An 18253-nucleotide genomic window follows, 5' to 3' on the forward strand; every position below is an offset into this window, starting at 1 on the left:
GTAACTGGCACAATAATAAACCGATATGGTAATCTGCCTGATATTGCTATGGGGAGAACAGATAAAACTTAACTGAGCTCAAAATCACAGATATGATGTAATAATCGGTGAACTTTAATACTTGCTAAGCAAATTGTTCATCCACACTTTCCTGCTCTGTTAAGGAAAGAGTTGAAGCTAAAAAATCTTTCAGGTAGCTTCTTGCTAGAAATTTGTATACCTTAGAATATATATATACACCCATGTACAAGTTGTAGGTGCCTCTAGTACTAAGTAAAATGTGGACTTGCTTTTCCATGCAGTGGGGTGCCTAATATATATATATATATATATATATATTCATTCTAATGGTTTAATGTCTGAACTTTGGGAGTACAGCTCAATAAATTAATGATAATAATTAGCTACTATTCATCTCCTTTACACCAACTTCAAGTGTGCAAGACTAATGCTTGCTTAATTTCCTTCAATTAAGCTAACATAAGATACTATTATAAATTATTTAAGTATTGGATTCTTGAAAAAAATATTTTCAAACACTTGTCTTAAATTAAAAGTCACTTATTATCAGAGAACCTGAGTTTTAGTCCCAGTTTCACCATAGATTATTGGTACCATTAAAGATGGCTCATGTATAAAATTAGGGGGTTGTATTAAATTCTTCAGTAATATAAATTTTTAAATCGTATTGAAAATCAAAACTTCTTAAGCCTGTTATTGAGTTTGGAATGATAGCATTCTTGACTCGAAGCATGTATAATCGATGTTTTGGTCAAATTTAACAAGCTAGAAAGATAATAGGTAATTGGAATATAAAGATACACCCACGTACAAGAACTTAATGAGTAAGAACAGCCAACTTAGAAACATATTTGACCATGAGAGGACTGGCTTGTACTTTACACTCTAACCTTCCAATATCAACTAAATTATTTTGTTGTAACTTAGTGAATTTGCCAAAAGCTGACCCAATATTTCCCTCTCCAGCTCCATGCTTCCTTCATGTTGGACAATACACAGTCTTTTCACCACTCGAAGCTCAGTTAATTCCTCAAAAATAATAAACACATCCTCCTGACCCTTTCTGGCTTTCAACTCCTGTCCAGTTTCCATAGGAAAAATATACTATACAATATGCTATCTTAAAAAGAAAAAAAAAGTATTAAAGCCTGCTATGTGACACATCTGTTACACATTATGGAGGTACAAAGCTGAAGGAGCCCCAGTCCTTCTGGGGCTAAATAACTCTATCAGTTTAAAATTGGTGTGGTATAGGTGTGTTTCCCAAAAATGTATTCTTTGGAACTTGAATCTCTCTCGATATTTTTGGTCCCCAGTGAAGATTTATGATATATTGCTATATTTGACATTCTGATAAGTCTGTCAAAACAAATCTCTTTAACTGTGTTTAAACCAACGTTCCAACATTTTATTTTTGGAGCATAGATTTTTGTTTTTTAATAAGTAATCTATAACATTTGAAAAATACTGTTCCAGAGATAAAAATTTATGAGCGCAAAAAGAAAGATGAGCTCTGATTAATAGTAGCTACGATTTGTAAATGTTCATTATATTCTAGGTACTTTCGACAAGACACACTTTAACACTTATTAGCTCATTTGACATAAAACTTTCTGAAGGATAAGGGATTTGAGGCCGGCCTTAAAGAGTGAATAAGCCAGGAACATGTTGAGGAAAAGGTCATCCCAGAAAAAGGTAAGTTTAAATAAAAACATGAGGTCAGTATATGCCAATCATGTTTGGAAAATGGCAATATGAATGAAGGAGCTAGAGCTTCATTAGAACAAAAATGGGGAATTAGACTGGAACATTAGAAGCTGAGTTGTAGGTGCCTCTAGTACTAAGTAAAATGTGGACTTGTTTTTCTATGCAGTGGGGTGCCTAAGACACATTTGAGCCAGGAGCGGCATGATTAAACAACTGGTTCAAGCGAGTTTTGTCAGTGATACATGAAGCCCAAAGGAAATAAAAACCACATATTTGGAAGTAAAATCAGGATGCATAAAGCACCCATACTTTAAATTTCTAAAGCATCTGAACATGGCCAACAGTTTTCTTCAAAATCTCCACAAGTGTTTTGCTCATCACCCTGCTCTAATGAAGCCTAGCTTTCCTCAAACACTAGCATCTAGCGCATCCCACACACTAGTTTTTCAATGTAACTTCATTTTATCAGAATACATTAGTAGTGCTTAATTGTTTCATTCAACTATAAAATTTTAACCCATGTTGGGAGTTAAATATTTAGGAGTGATAGAACACATCTTATAAAGCACTGAAGAGGTGTGGCCAGTGAAACAGGAGGAACCCATTAGGAAAGAGGGGCAGCTTGGTCAGTGGAAAGCACAGGGCGCCATGGCAAACTGCCTGCCAAATCCAGACAAAGGCTTGGCAAGCAGGAGGGGAAACTCAGATAAATCCCAAGTGTATTTCATTCAAAGCGTGGGCAGACGACAATGACAAATGCAGGACAGGCGGACCACACTTGGAAATGTAAAGCATGTAGGCCAGGCATGGTGGCTCACACCTGTAATCCCAGCACTTTGGGAGGCCGAGGCAGGTGGATCACTTAAGGTCAGGAGTTCGAGACCAGCCTGGCCAACATGGCAAAACCTGGTCTTTACCAAAAATATAAAAATTAGCTGGGTGTGGTGGTACACACCTGTAATCCCAGCTACTCGGGAGGCTGAGGCAGGAGAATTGCTTGAAACTGGGAGGTGGAGGTTACAGTGAGCTCAGATTGTGCCACTGAACTCGAACCTGGGTGACAGAGTGAGACTCCATCTCAAAAAAAAACAAAAAAAAAAAAAAGAAAGAAAAAGTAAAAAGAAACTGTAAGGCATGCAGTATGCAGTAATTGAGCACTAGGTGAGACTTGGTGTTTTGGATATGGAAGGGAGGAAAAATATCTTTTCCTTCTGTCCTTGTGTGTTCTCAGCTGGGGTCCCTATAACAAAAGGCAAATAAACAAAGAAATGCCTACACATTTATTTAATATAAGCTCTATGTGACACAACAACTAGATTTGATTATAGTAGGTCTGACGAACAAGAGGAGAGTTACGGGAAACTGTGATAGGACATAAAGCGGATATGAGCTAAGATTAGTAAACTGGGGGAAACTTAGCAAGGCCTGTTCATTCAGATTCCTCTTGGCGATGCTCTGTCTCTGGAAGTAAGGATTCTCATTTCCTCCAGATAAAGGGAAAAAACCTTTCACATGAGGGTCCTATATGACCTGTTTCAGAGGAAAGTCAGAAAGTCTTCCCCACACTTGCTGTTTCTCAAATGCTTTCAGCTTAAAATATTCAATATGCCAAGGTGCCATATATGGGGTAGCATGTCCTGAACACCATCAGATGGATGTGCTATCCCTGAAGAGGGAACCCAAAAAGCATGAAGATGACAATCAAGGCAATCAAGGACAAGGACAAGAAAAATAAAAAATCTAAGTAAAAGAGATGTGAAACATGAAAGAAGTGACTCTTTGTTTGATTCAAGGTAAGCCTGGTAGTCAAGACCACCATGCTGACCTGCAGATTGCATGGTGAGAGTAAACTCTTTCCCTTCTTGACCCTGCTCAGGGCACATACTGAGAAACAGGGCTAGCCCTCTGACAGTGACCACATAACACTGCCTTGGGGAGGGGGGAACTACTGAACTCTCTTCATAGTTTAGAGGAGAAAGATTCTCTCCTTAATAAAAGTCTGGATCTAGAGAGCCTAACCAGTAGCAAAAACAGTGGTAAAATGGATTCTAAGTTCTCTCCTCAACCACCATACCCTCCGTTCCCAATTACTGCCAAATAAATGTCTCCACTTGGGAGTTGGAGACATCTTCTATATAAGGATTTAAATACCTATATGCGGGAAACAGAAGCACCATGGTTCTTGCTGCCCTGGCTCTGACAGAACTTTCCAACTGGTAATGAAATGTTTCTCCTCTCACTGCAGCTCCTGCATCAGAAAATTTCCCTCCATGTCACCAAAGCCATCCAAGTCCTCCAATGCCCCCACTCCCACTGGGGGACTTACAGGTCACAAGTCCTGTGAGATGGCAGGTTACCCACAGGCAATGGGGTGGGAAAGGGGCAGAGTCAGGGCACTATGGGTCAATTGCAAAGGAGATGGCAACTGGGGATTATCATTCGAGGACAATTTGGCACTCAGTCCTCTCCCCAAGGCTCCTTGGTCCTAACAATGGAGGACTGATTCTTTTCCTCCTTCCCACTTGAGGGTTCCCATGTTCTCACTCCTTCCATTCATTCTCCCTCACCAGCCCTATTCTGATACAGTTTTGAAGATTGAAAACACTCTGTGTAAGGCACCCCCACTTTTTTTCCTAACGTTTTTGCCAGCAGCTACTTTGAGACTTTGCTTAGGTTTCAGTGTGGGCTGGGGAGGTGGGGTAAAAACGGCCCTTTGATAAAGGAAGAGAAAGACAGAGAATATACATGGAAAACAAACATATTTGTACTTCAAAAAAGGATATTTTTTGCTTGCTATTATCTACTTATATGCTGAATCCAGGTAATGGGATGACTTGTCAAGAAAAGGGGTCAGAGTTAGTGATGAACTGTATTTCTTAGGAGACTATTGTGTGCTTCTGTCCATGACAGGTGAGAAGTATATAAAGTTTCTGGGTCATTGAGCGGTCCTGGGTCAGCCTAACACGCCTGGCAGGCAGAAGTGGTCATTACTGTTTGAAGACAGAGGAAAGGAATGGAGACGTACAAAATGTGAAAGAAAAAGTGCTGAGGAATGACCCAGGAGGGGAGGGAAGGTAACTTTAAATCCATTTTTTGTATGTGAAAAATTAGGACAAAACAGAAGTAAAAAGATTTTTAAGGTTAATGGACAAAACAACTAACATTTTGTCAATGAAATGAATGTTTAGACTACTTTTAGTTATACTTTTTGGTTGCCAGACTGTGCTTCTTTGAATATGCTGTACTTATAATTGTGTTACATATAAATTATGGTGTAATCACTGATCATGCCTTTATGAAAACTAGCCTTCGATTTCAACTTTACAATATAAATGCATACGTATGAAGGATTTGGAAAAGGCCCAGAAGAAAGCAGAAGCAATTGAGAAGTTGATGAGTAAGCCACGGGTAGAAAGGGCTTCATCATCAGGAAAGTCATGTTTAGCTACGGCAGATGGAAGACTAGGACATGGGGAAAACAGACTTCTTAGAACTCTCCGACCGCTTACCTCCCCATAGACTTTGGCTTCTTCTTTTGTCAAGGAAGGGTTGAAAACATCAAGTTTAGATAAAATTTGGGAAATTCTGAGCATGCCTGTGGTGCTTCAGTCTCTCTAGTAAAATAACGGGTTGGAATTTAAGGCTTCTCCTGGTTCTTCCATCAAGTTGCCTCTTCCTACTTACCTTTGCCTTACTTTCTCAGCTTAGCCTCAGGCCATGGGCTTTCTGTCTACTCATCTTAACTGAGGTAACTAATGCTGTGATTCTTCTTGAGTAAATGCCATCACGGCCACTTCCTCCTTATTTTTATCCAATGCAAAGACTACATCCTTTCATTTCGAGGAATTTAGCTTTTATCTATTTCTCCAAGAGATGCAAGGAATCATTCTACAGTCCTGAGTAAGAGTGAAGATAATCACATAAAGAACATGGGAACTGAAAGGGAACTGCTATGACAGTGTGAATAACATACAAATACCTTTGGTACAGGGAGAGAGTAGTTTGGCAGAGGGGGAGAAGGAGAAATAGGGGAAGATACTACCAAGGACGTCCCTATAGCCACTGGGATTGTAATCAATTATCTGTTTCTAGAAAACAATTTGTCTACAGTGTTCATGCAGGATACAGGTAAAAAAAAAATTCTCAAACCAAAGAGCACCCTGGTTATCAATTCAGAAATAAAATTCATTGTTGTCCTATGTGTTGTTTTTGGTTTATACTTATTTTGATTATACTTCAAGTCAAATCTATACTAGAGACATATTTAGATATTGGGCCAACTTAATAATTTAATTCAGAAAACCCATTTCATCTGGAATATCTAAAATTTGGCATTACTTCACATCTCCATCTCTAGCCATCTGTTATGATGTCTCTCAAGGGACTTTAAGATGGCTCATAAAGGACAGAGGAAATATTCTTTCTCCTTGCATGACACTAAATGGTACCACTGGACTAAACTATGTTGATTATCACTAATATTACCTAAGGAAAAAGTCAAGTAGATGAACAAAGTCTAAGTACTAATTTATATGAAGAGTTTTTGTTTGTCCAATAAATGCTGCACCCAGTTTGTAAAGTGGGTTTGATTAAATAAGATATACATCATATAATATTTTCTTTTTTATAACACAGACTATCTTGAGATTAGTTGTGATTGATGGAGAATTCACATTCTAGAAAGGCTAAGATCATATTGCTTGCATCCACCTAGATACCATGCACTCTCATGGATACCAGTCACCGGATCAGAGTTTTGGTAATGTCTGCAGAAAGCAACAGCAGTTGCTTCATACACTGGAGACCTTGAACATTTTTTTCCCCCTGGCTGCCTTAGTGTGTGAAAAATATCCGTAACTTACCACCATTCTCTGTCCCATTTTCTCAAACCCAAAAATTTAAAAAAAAAAAAAAAAATCAGAAAGAAATGAGAGATAGAAGATGCAAACTAGCATTGGCCTGCATTTGCATTCTTCTTGGTTTCTCTTTTCAACTGTCCAAGTCCGTCCCAAAATGATTATTTCATTTACTTATAATTATTAACTCATATTTGTTTAGCAGACAGTTACGAAGCTCAGTCAATGTATGCAATATGTAAGATTTTACAAATTCTGGCTTTTGTCAAAATTAGAATTATAAAATTGCCCCTGCTCTTTTGTTTTCCCTAGACTCTGAAGATGTCCACATTTAACTTTCACATCGAATGGCAGAAATCTCATCAGAATACACTGGAGGCTAATGGTCTTCCCCTTTCCTTTCAATGAACTTTTCTTCTTATTTCCCTGCCTTCTTCCTTCCTTCCTTCATCCCTGCTTCCCACTTCTGAGCAAAACTCTGGTGTTAACATTGTTTCCAGGATAGTAACAGAGTTCATAATGTAAATGCGACAATACACTGGAACCATCTGTTACAAAAGGGATATGTCCAAGACACAATGATGATAACAATGGCAGAAAGTTTATGCTAGGGGTGGGTAAGGGCTTGTTATTTAATGGATCTATTTTGATTAAAATATATATATACACACACACATATATTCATATATATATTTGCAAAATTTAAAATTATATGCCACCTCATATTTTTAGGAAATTGTGGGATATATGTTATTTATTAACAATGTAACTTATCACCAGAAAGGTTTCATTTCCAGGGCTACATAACAGGAAGTAGAACGCATGTTTAGACAGTATCTTTTCAATATGGTAACTTTTAACCTAAATGTATAGTTAAGCTAATATACAATAACAATGATCAATGTTTATATAACACTTTAAAGACTTTCACATCCTTTATATATTTTGACTTTCAAAACCCTGGGAAGGAAGATATTATCCTCATGAATAAATAGATTTAGAGAAACAAAATTTCAAACTGGGGACTCTAATCCCATTTTTCCCCTTCAAAATTTTTTGAGCAACCAGAGTTTCTAATCTGTCTGGTATTCAGAATTCCTATATGTAAAGTTCTGTTAACTTTTTCCAGTAACTTTTCTTTTTCATTTGAAAGTTGAAACATAGATAAGCCTCTAAGTATCATGGGAAGTACAGCACATCAAAAAAAATGGTCTATGGTTCATAAAGGAAAAGTTACCAATGATTTTTACACTTCAGAACTTCCCATCACAATTTTGACATGGACACATATATCTTAGCATAGCAAATGATAACTTCTACACAGGTGGCTCTGCACATATATTCTTTTAGATCTCAATTCCTTAATGTTTCAAAGTGATTCTTGGCCCTTCACTGTCTTCCAATATTTGAAATGTATGATTTTTAAAATAAATATTCATAAAACACTTTACTAGCAAGTGGAGATCGAGACTCGTTTAGAAACTTAACTCATCCAGTGTGCAAACCTAAAAATTAGGCTTACGTGTACCAGTTGTCTGCTGTCCAGTTCAGAGAGGCACCACCCTTGCATGGCACCCAAAGAAACGCATGCTACAGTATCTTACATAGAAGCTCTATTTTCCCAGCCCTAACCCAAATCTTAAACAGTATGAATTTTCAGAGCCAGGTCTTTGTAGAGCATGAGGCTTATTTTATGGTCACATGTGATCATCCCTTGGCAGAAGTCCTCTTTAGAAGCAAATTTCCTTTACTTGACTGCTTAAAATAATGTAAAAACTTAACCATTAGAGGTATATACAATTTCCACCTTACATTTCTCCAGTGTATTTAGTATCAACCATTTGAGAAATAATAACTAATATGAATGAAAACAAGCATTTTGCCAACAGTATGATCTCACCAACTTCCTTCTAGAATGCTATTTAGTCTACTAAGCTAAGTTCTTCTTTTTCCCTCCTTTTGAAGAGGAATTGTACATTAAAAGGGAATTAAAGTGGAATCTACTTATCCTAATTAACACAGATGACTGGAGAGGAGGGATTATATGAGTGACGGATATCTTGCAATTTCCCATTATCTTGTAAACTATATACTTGGCTTATTATACAAGTGCTGGGGCTTTGATTGATAAAACCTCTCACTAGGTTTAAATATCTCTCATCCAAAACATCTCTTATTTAAAATGTTAAGGAGTGGAACATTCACTTCATCATTCAATGAGACCTTGCAGTTCTCAATTCTCCTAGAATCGTTTTTGTTTTTAGCTTCTTTTTCTGGCAGAAATCTCTAGAATAAGAAAGTAGGAAGGCACTTTATAAGATTATTTTGAAGGTCGGGATACAAATTCATAGTAGTGTTAGTACACTCTTTGAGATGGCCTCCACAATTCCATTATATGTATCACCACAGCTCTTAAGTTACATTGACTTTTGTAATCCTAACAATATTTCTAGCATTTATCAGGTGCTATCATAAGCAACCACCTCATCTCATTTGATACTAAGAGTGCTGTGAGGAAAGATGTTATTATTCCCATTTTGCCAACAAAGCAGGCAGAAGCTCACAGAAGTCAGCTGCCTGCTAATCAGGAGCCCAGCCAGGTTATGAAGTCAGGGCCCTGAGCTCTGGAGGCCCAGGCCCTTCACATTACATTTCAGAGAAACCTGGAGTTCCGTCCTTATACGACATTTATCAGCTATGATTTACATTAAATGCAAGAGCAAGACAGGTAAAGTGAAGGATAAAACATTGATAACTGTGTTATATGAATAACTGTAATGTACAGAAAGGAAAAGCTTTAGAAAAAATTAACTACTGTAAACCAAAAAAATGAAATTATAAGGTCCCCCAACCATCTGAATGGACTCCTCCTCTCAGCCAAGAGTCTTCCAGAGTTAACCTGAATAATGAGTTCAGGCCATGATGAGGAGGGGGAGCCAGACACGCCTTATTATACCCTCCTCCCTTTTGGAATTACTGATAGAACACGCTAGGTCTGATAAGAAACATTTACAATCTATTCTCTCTGAAGCCTGCTACCTAGAAACTTCATCTTTAAGAGAAAACCCTGGCCTACACAACCCCTTATCATAACCTAGACATGCCTTTCTGTTAATAACTCTTTCTACCAGTGTCTAATGACAAAATATTTGAACTTAACTATGGACTTGGAAGCTCCAGCTTCCAGTTGTCCCACCTTTCCAGACCAAACCAACATACATCTTACATGTATTGATTTATATGTCATGTCTCCCTAAAATGTATAAAACCAAACTGTACCTTGACCCCCTTGGGCACATGTTCTCAGGGTCTCCTGAGGGCTATGTCATGAGCCATGGTCACTCATATTTGGCTCAGAATAAATCTCAAATATTTTACAGAGGTTGACTCTTTTCATCAACACCGCTGAACAGAAGCAATAATAAGCAGACACTTACAAATAAATGTGGCTTACAACTATTACAAATGTAAATTTTAAATGTGAAACTTTTCTCACAGTACTTTGGGAGGCAAAGGCAGGTGGATTGCTTGAGCCCAGGAGGAGTTTGAGACCAGCCTGGGCAAATGGTGAAACCCTGTCTCTACCAAAAAAAAAAAAAAAAAAAAAAAAAAAAAAGCAAAAGTTAGCCTGGTATGGTGGCTTGCACCTGTAGTCCTAGCTAGCTACTCGGGAGGCTGAGGTGCGAGAACTGCATGGGAGGTGGAGGTTGCAGTGAGCCATGATCGCACCATTGCACTTCAGCCTAAGTGAGAATGTGAGACCCTGTCTCAAAAAACAAAAACAAATATACATTTTCTTTATTAACCCTAGGATTAAACAGTTAAAGATGAGGAAACTATATGCTCTTTAGGCTAAAAATAAACCACTTGTTCTTAAAAATTAACTAGTATCCTTTATTATAAACACCTGACACCCGCTCTCCTATTTTGATGAAAACTCTGCCTGAAAAGTAATCATAGTTTACTGGACCTTTATTTTAAAAAAATGTAGGTAATAAATACATGTGTAATTATAAGAAATATAATAGGAATGTGTAACAAATATTAGAAATAGGAATTTAAAAATAATTCTGAAGCTAACAGCAGTAGTTGCTGGTTGTACTTTTAATTGCATATGTACCCAAATGCAACAAAATGAAGTTCACGGGAATACATTCCTTAAGTGAAGAGAACTCACAGTAAGGTTTTTAAGGCTCAGTCACGTTTCTGAAATATCTGTAGCAAAATATCTATATTTTTAACTAAAGCAACATATTTTCTAGAGAAGTTACTTCTTAAAGAATTGAACAAGTTTATAAATATCTCAGCAATGACTAACCAATCCAATTTATATCTAAAGAAAACAAATTAATTTATTTAGAATTCCACTAGCAAATTATTCTCCTTAATTCATGTGCAGCATGTGTAAATATAAACTTACATTTAAGTACTTCCTTGCTAGTTTGAGAACAATCTTTTTCTAATGGGAATGACAGACATATATTTTGATATTCACAGAAAGAACAAATCCAACAGTAACAATAACTTGTTTTAAAAATAAGTATTCAATTATTTCATTTAACTTATAGAATTTTATTTCTTTCCACTAAAAAATAAGCATGTTAGGCTTTCTGTGGATTGTGTTGCCTTACTCAAACTTTTCTGGAGCCAGTGAATGAACATATTTCATACTCAGTTGAGAGATTTTTATCAGTACACTTAAAGGCAGCAGGGTGCATAATTAGGTATGCCTGCCATCTGCATAGCCCTCCAGGTGCAAAAGGCATTAGCTTTATTTAATATCACCACAACATTAATTTTACTACATTAATTTATGTCATTTGTCCTTTATTTCAAACGCAGATTGCCAAAACTAAAGCATTGGGCACAATGACCCAATTCGGATTTTAGTGAAAGTCTTATAAACAAAATCTTAAGCAACTTCCCTAGCTAAGAATATACTTAAGAACGGGAATTGACTGGCTAGCTTTCACATCTTAAAAAAAGGAGTCCTATAAACAAAATGTTCTTGATTTTAGTATTAATATTTTAGAGTTTTTTCCAAAGAGGAAGAACATCACAAAATCATGATTTTAGGTGGCACTCACAAGGCACTAGGAAATATTGAATCACATCATTAGAAAGGTATGAAAATACCATTCAGTTCCTTTAAGCCCAGAAAAGAGTTTCCATGGAGTTTTTGATACTATTCTAACATTTGTGATTCTCCCTTTCTAATAGAAAGCAGGGTGCAGACCTACAGTTTTGACTCTTAGTGGACAATAGTATCTTGGTAAAATTTTGTTCCTTTGCTTTATGAACTTTTGCTTATAGTTATTATGGCAAATGATACTGGTTTTCCATTGAAATTAATGAGATACTATTTCTTTTGAGCAAATTTAACTTAAAAAAATCAGTTTGCTTTAAAGAAAAATGTTTAGTAATTCATAGTACAGTTATACAAAAATATGGGAAACATCACGAAGGTTGTATATAAAATAACTGAAACTTTGGAAAGTTTTGTGTAAGTTGATTTGCATCCACCTTCCAAAGAACAAGACATGATTACACAAAAATAAAAATTGAAGGTTATTTAAAGAAAGTACTGAATTTATATGACTCTACGTCTTATAAGTACAACTGCGCCAATCATTTCTTAAAAGCTTATTCTGTGCAAGGTATTATTAGTACTTCACATGCAGTTATCTCATTTAATTTTCCAAAACAAGATACATCTTTAAAGTTTTGCTGAATGGAATAAAGTACGTTTAGGTGAATGAAGTTCAGTGTAGTGGAACCGTGAACGCCAAATATTTTAAGATAGACTCAGGTCAAAAATCGTAATTTCCAGTACATCAATAAGAAAATATGTAAGAAGAAAAATTATGTTTTCCGAGGATAACTGTGTGTCTTTCTGTAAATATGGATGTAAAGAGGAGGAGGGTGGGGGGAGAAAGGATCACAAAATACTCAACACTTGACATAACTTTCCAAAAAGTGTCTAAAGTTAAGTGAACAAGTTGAAGTTTCCTCCTAGAAGCAGCCTAAGGCAGTCTTTTGATGGTGTTATCCTTTTGGAAATTTCAAATAACAACTTTAGGGAGACAGTTCTGAGATCCTTACCATACATTTGCCTCCTGCTTGATAGAATGCCTTTTAAGGGCCTATTATTGAGCTTTCAGTATTTGGCTGACAATAAAAATTCTTACACAGATAATATCATTTTTTTTAATTACATTGAAATGAATATGGAATACTTGTATTTTGAGGAAAACGAAATTTCAGTGCCAAGCATATAAAAATCACCTTAAGAACACTTGCTTTCCCGTTTTCATGCTCTTAGTTAGAACTTTTCTTGACACCAACTTTTGCCTCTTAAGGTATTAGAGGCCAATCCTGCCTTACAAATAACTCTCTTTAGAAAAGGACAAAGTTAAACATTAATACCTAGTAGTCAAAGTTGAGAAACATCTTTGTGCAAATCAAATGCATTCCAGAATATCTGTCACTGACATGAAACAACACACCAGGGCTGCTGAAAGCAAGTGATGATAGTTTTGACATTCCCACACCTAGACAAAAAAAAAAAAAAAAAAAAAGTCTATTTATTACTTGTCTCCCTGAACACATCTTTTCAACCTCTCTATTTACTCCGGGATCTCAAGAGGGGCACCAAATCATTGTATGGCATTCTCAGACAATCAAGTAGCTGACCAAAGCTAAGGCAGTTTAGTACTGTATATCTCAGAGCAGGGAAGAGTTCCCTTTGCTTCTTCATATCTATCAGAATCTGCTTTGTCAAGATTCATAAAATGGAAAAAAAAAAACCCTCTCCTCCTTTGTCTAATCTTTCACAAATTTTAATTTTTTTATGCTTCTAACTCCATCACTGTCCTATCAATTCTACTGATCTGCTACATTACCTTGCCATTCCTGCTGCTAATATATATGTGTGTGTGTGTTTGTGTGTGTATATATATATATGAAATACTTTATTACTGTTATTATTATCCTTTTGGAGTGGTATGAAGAATACTAGAAATCTGTGGTATTTCCAGTTTGATTTAAGCAAACATAATTATATTTATGGAACCTATTATGGCAATCCACTGTTTTGGGTGGTATATTGGCACTAACATTGCAATATTCGTCTTTACTTAAACTCTTTGTTCAAGCACTTTCTTCTTTCACCACAGGCAACTACTGTATTTCCAGAAAGAAATAATATAGCAAGCATAAGGCTTCGTGACTTATCCCCAGTACTTATGAATCTATATTTTTTCCTCTCAAACTTTACTTTCCTTCCTCCTTCCCTCCTTCCATTTTCTCTTTAATGTGCTTTGTCTTTGTTAATTAATAGCTACTCATAGAGTTTCTCCCGTTAGCCAGACATAATGACAGTAGCTCAGCACACATAAACTTTTTTTTTTTTGAGGCAAGGTTTTATTCCCATCTCCCACTGGAGTACAATGGTGTGATCTTGACTCACTTCAACTGCTGCCTCTCAGGCTCAAGTGATTCTCCTGCCTCAGCCTTCCGAGTAGCTGTCTGGCTAATTTTTTTTTTTTTTTTTTGTACTTTTTGTAGCGATGGGGTTTTACCATGTTACTCAGGCTGGTCTCAAAATCCTGAGCTCAAGGATCAGCTCACCTTGGCCTCCTGAAGTGCTGGAATTGCAGGTATAAGCCACCACGTGCAACCAACATTTAAGATACTCTATCAGTTTCCCAGTGCTTAAACAAAGTACCACAAACTATGGCTTAAAACAACAAAAATTTATTTTCTCACAGTATGGAGGCCAGAAGCCTGAAATCAAAGTGTCAATAAGGCCAACTTCCTTCTGAAGGCCCTAGGGAAAAAACATGCCTTGTCTCTTCCAGCTTTTGAGGGCCCCCTAGGTATTCCTTAGCTTGTTTGTTTGTTTGGTTTTATTTTGCCTCCATCTTCATGGGGCCTTCTTCCCTATGTCTGTGACTTCACAATGCCTACTTAAATGGAAACCACAGTCATAGGATAGAGCACATCCTAAACCAGCATGAACTTAACTCAATACATCTGCAAAGACCCCATTTCCAAAGGTCATGTTCTGAGGTTTCAGATGGACATGAATCATGGGGAGACACTATTTAAACTGGGCTGTTCTTGTTGGGAGCACTTAGACATATTATGAAACTTGAAGGGGTTGGTTGGCTTTCTCCCATACAGTCTGGTAGGGAGCATCCTCTATAAAAATATCTTGCTAGCTCAAACTCAGATGGGAGGTTAGTTCATGTTCCAGCAGCCTACCATGAAATAATGGCATCTTTCATTATGGAGAGCCACTCAATGATGGCTAAGCAGGTAGATGTGTCACTGGGATACTAAAATGAGTTTTGTTACATTGAGCACCTAAATTTACAATGATTGGTTAACAACTTTTGAGTTGTTGCAATATGTAGTTTCTTTTATTCCTTTTGTGTAAGAATCACTGAATTCTCGTATTTTAGAACTAAGTAGAACCTTTGTGATAAAATAATCTATCATTTTACAGATAAGATGAATGAGAGGGAAATGCAAGTTTGTTAGCTAATTTGGTACAAAACTAGTAGAGCAAAGTTCCCCTCATTCCTTGCTCAGTGTTCAAGTTGGACTTGTCATGTTTATTAATACAAATAATTTTGATTATGATTTTGTCCATCTGAATACACTTGAACAGTTCTTGACTACACTGGAGAGCAACTTACAATATTACTGCATTAACAGCATCTGAGAAAAACATATACAGGCAAGATACTTCTCTTTCTACAATGTCATCTTCCTCTAATCTATGAGGAGTCTATGAATCTTTAGTGCTAGAAAAAATTGTGGAGGTAAAAACTATTAAGCTTTCCATAATGATGTTGTCCAAAGTTCCTTTAGCTGTAACTATGGACACCATATGTGCAGTTAGACATGATAAAAAGCCAATTTTAAGTTGTAAATCTTGAACAGTATATAACAAAGCTTTTCCACAGTACAAAGAACAAAAAAAAAAAAAATGCTTGCTGCTTCTTTATTTGTGCACCACTGAAAATTCTTATTTATTCACTTTAATTCTGCATTTACACAAAAATGCTGTAATAAAATATCTGTACACTACTTCTGTTACAAATATAGATAATATTTAAAGTGACTTTATATATTCTAATGTAGGAGTTTCACGCTCTAAAATGGGAATGAACACATGATAATTCCTCACCAGTTGTCTCAATAAACAGCTCCATCTGTTTCCCTTAGTCTTAAACTATTGTATTATAAGATGTTAATATAAGGCAATGAAATGAAGTTATGTTAATCGCCTTAATTTTTCTATCAATTTACTAATGGCAAACAACCAAAATAATTACTAACACATTGTTTTCTATCATTAAGATTAATACGAATTGAAAACCAATTGCACAGCACACTAACACATTTTTAATGTTGCATCAGTTGTTAAAACCAGCACTAAAGATTCTGGGACCCTTCTATGTTCCTCTATGATTAGCAGCATAGTTGCTTTCTAGAAAAACCATAGTTAACATGGGGTGGCATCATCATTTACTTGTAGCAACATGAAAATATTTTATAAAAGGTCAAAAATAAAAATGAAAATTGAGATATGCATTAAATATAATTTCTTTATAAAATTTAGGGACATTGCTTCATATATTTGCTGTTTACTCAATTATAGAAACCAATTTTAGCAGGAAAAATACATATGCATGTAAGAGGTGGGGAGATGCAATGTTTTTATTATACTGTGTTGAAAATTTTAAAATACTGACAGTATTTTTAAAGATTTTCAATAGAAAACTTTTTTTCTCTTTTTTTAGTTTGGGGTAGGGAGAGGAGGTAGATTGCCAAATTGAGGCATTTTTTTAAAACCCCCCAAGACTTTCTTCTTTATTTTATATTTTCATTTTTCATTCTAATTTACTGAATCCATTTTTTTTTGGTTAGCTTTAGAATTATCTTTCTTTATACTAACCAGATTAGCATGTAATAATTCTTGCCCATGTGACTACAAAACATTAGATATCTTCACAAATAAAAACCAGATTCACCTACACAAATATTCCTTCTCTTTGACTTTAAGTTCACAAAATGCAAGAAGAAAAGAAAAATGATGAGAGGTTGTCAGTAAGGAAAGCATTTCTATATGAGAAAAACACACTTAAGTTGTTATTTCCCCCCTATAGTTTTGAAGACCCGCTGAACACAGCATAAAAAATGTCAGGACCAGTCCATTCTCCTCACAGTAGGAGGTGAGCTAGGGGTTGGGTTGGCTCAATTCTGGCAGCCAATTCAAGACAGAACCATCAAAGTGACAGTGCCTTTTGTCCGTTTAAGGATGGCAACAGCTTCTTCATGGGTGACTCCTTCTAGACTCTGCCCATTGACAGCAATGATCTGATCGCCCCTTTTCAGACGTCCATCTTCAGAGGCTGCTCCCTGCAAATTATAAGGTAGACTTGTTTATTTCTCAAAAAATGCTGCCTTGCAGCTCACAACAGAAAAAGATCTGAACAGGAATGTAAATTGCTCTGCATGTACACACATTGCTCCCGGTGCTCCATGGGTGCTCTAAGGCATTAAGCAATGATGAACATAGACAAAGAAGGTCTTTCTCCTAAATGGGTTTAGCATTGAGATACGAATTTGAGAGAGAATTTAGCAGTCAACAGATTAGTTGGATGAGTTTTTGGCTGTTCAGCACAGCAGTTGGTGGGAACACAAATTAATAAAGAATATTTGGGAATTTGCCTAGTAGGAATGATTCAATAGAATCCAGGATTTTCTATCCTGTAAAGAAGACCTACAGAAAGAAGGTAAAGGATTAGGTAGGAACAAAAATAGTTTTACAGGACAATGGCTTGAGGGATGACAAAATCCAAAGGTCTGAAAAGCACAAAGCCACCTGAACGTTAACTATGGCAGGATAAGGCATAAGTTCTAAATTTAAAACCCACTGCTATTTCTAATTCTTTTTGTGGTTTTGAAAAAGCTATGCAAGCTGTCTTAGTTCTTACTTCCCAAGGGTAGAGAGATTCTTCATATTCCTTATGGACCCTAAATGATTAAGATTAAATACAGACATTGTTGTTTGAAAAAGAACCCCATCTTAAAGCATGCTTATAGAAGACAATTATACAATTAAATATAAAATTAAAAATATGGAAAAGTTAATGAGGAATCCATAATGATGAAATTCTTAAAATATGTTCTAACTAGCATGCCTTAAATAAATTGTTCCTAGGCTGAGGAAAACGACTGTGGACTCTTCTATTCACTAGCAAATGCTGTTTATATTTTTGGACATACCAATAGCTTTTTAAAAAATCTTATAAATTAAGCCTATAGCTAGCTTGTTGTAGGTACAGCACTTTAAATTGGCTAAAAAAAAAAAACTTTTCCAAAATAATAAAATAAAACATCCATAAGGGACCATACCACTAATCCAAAGGCCCTGTATCAAATTTTTAAACAGGTTTGACTAAGTTTTGTTTCTTTTTACACTGTAAAATTTTCAGATTCTAAATTTTTCCCTGCAGGAAATCTTGTCCAATTTTGTAGCTCCTGAAAAACGACTTAACATATTAACAATAATTACATGGGTTTAAATTATTTTAATAGCTTTACCAGTATTGCAATATCTTTACTCTTATTCTAAACCTTCTTAAGATAGAATA

At 36.0% G+C, this 18253-nt stretch overlaps 1 protein-coding gene across 6 annotated transcripts in view; it reads right to left on the minus strand.

The window, feature by feature from the left end:
- Positions 1–15597: 15597 nt before the first annotated feature.
- MPDZ (multiple PDZ domain crumbs cell polarity complex component) overlaps positions 15598–18253 on the minus strand; it is a 181973-nt gene continuing 179317 nt past the window's right edge. For 3 of the 6 annotated variants that reach the window (XM_033237363.1, XM_033237361.1, XM_033237358.1), the window contains one exon: positions 16397–17015. In XM_033237363.1, the coding sequence (XP_033093254.1) occupies positions 16869–17015 (147 nt within the window). In that variant the 3' untranslated portion in view covers positions 16397–16868. Of the gene's footprint in view, positions 17016–18253 lie in introns of all 6 variants that reach the window. The other 3 variants (XM_033237359.1, XM_033237362.1, XM_033237360.1) reach the window with 3 other exon arrangements.

The sequence above is a fragment of the Trachypithecus francoisi genome, unplaced genomic scaffold (genome assembly GCF_009764315.1).
Source record: "Trachypithecus francoisi isolate TF-2019V2 unplaced genomic scaffold, Tfra_2.0 Lachesis_group16, whole genome shotgun sequence".
Lineage (NCBI taxonomy): Eukaryota > Metazoa > Chordata > Mammalia > Primates > Cercopithecidae > Trachypithecus > Trachypithecus francoisi.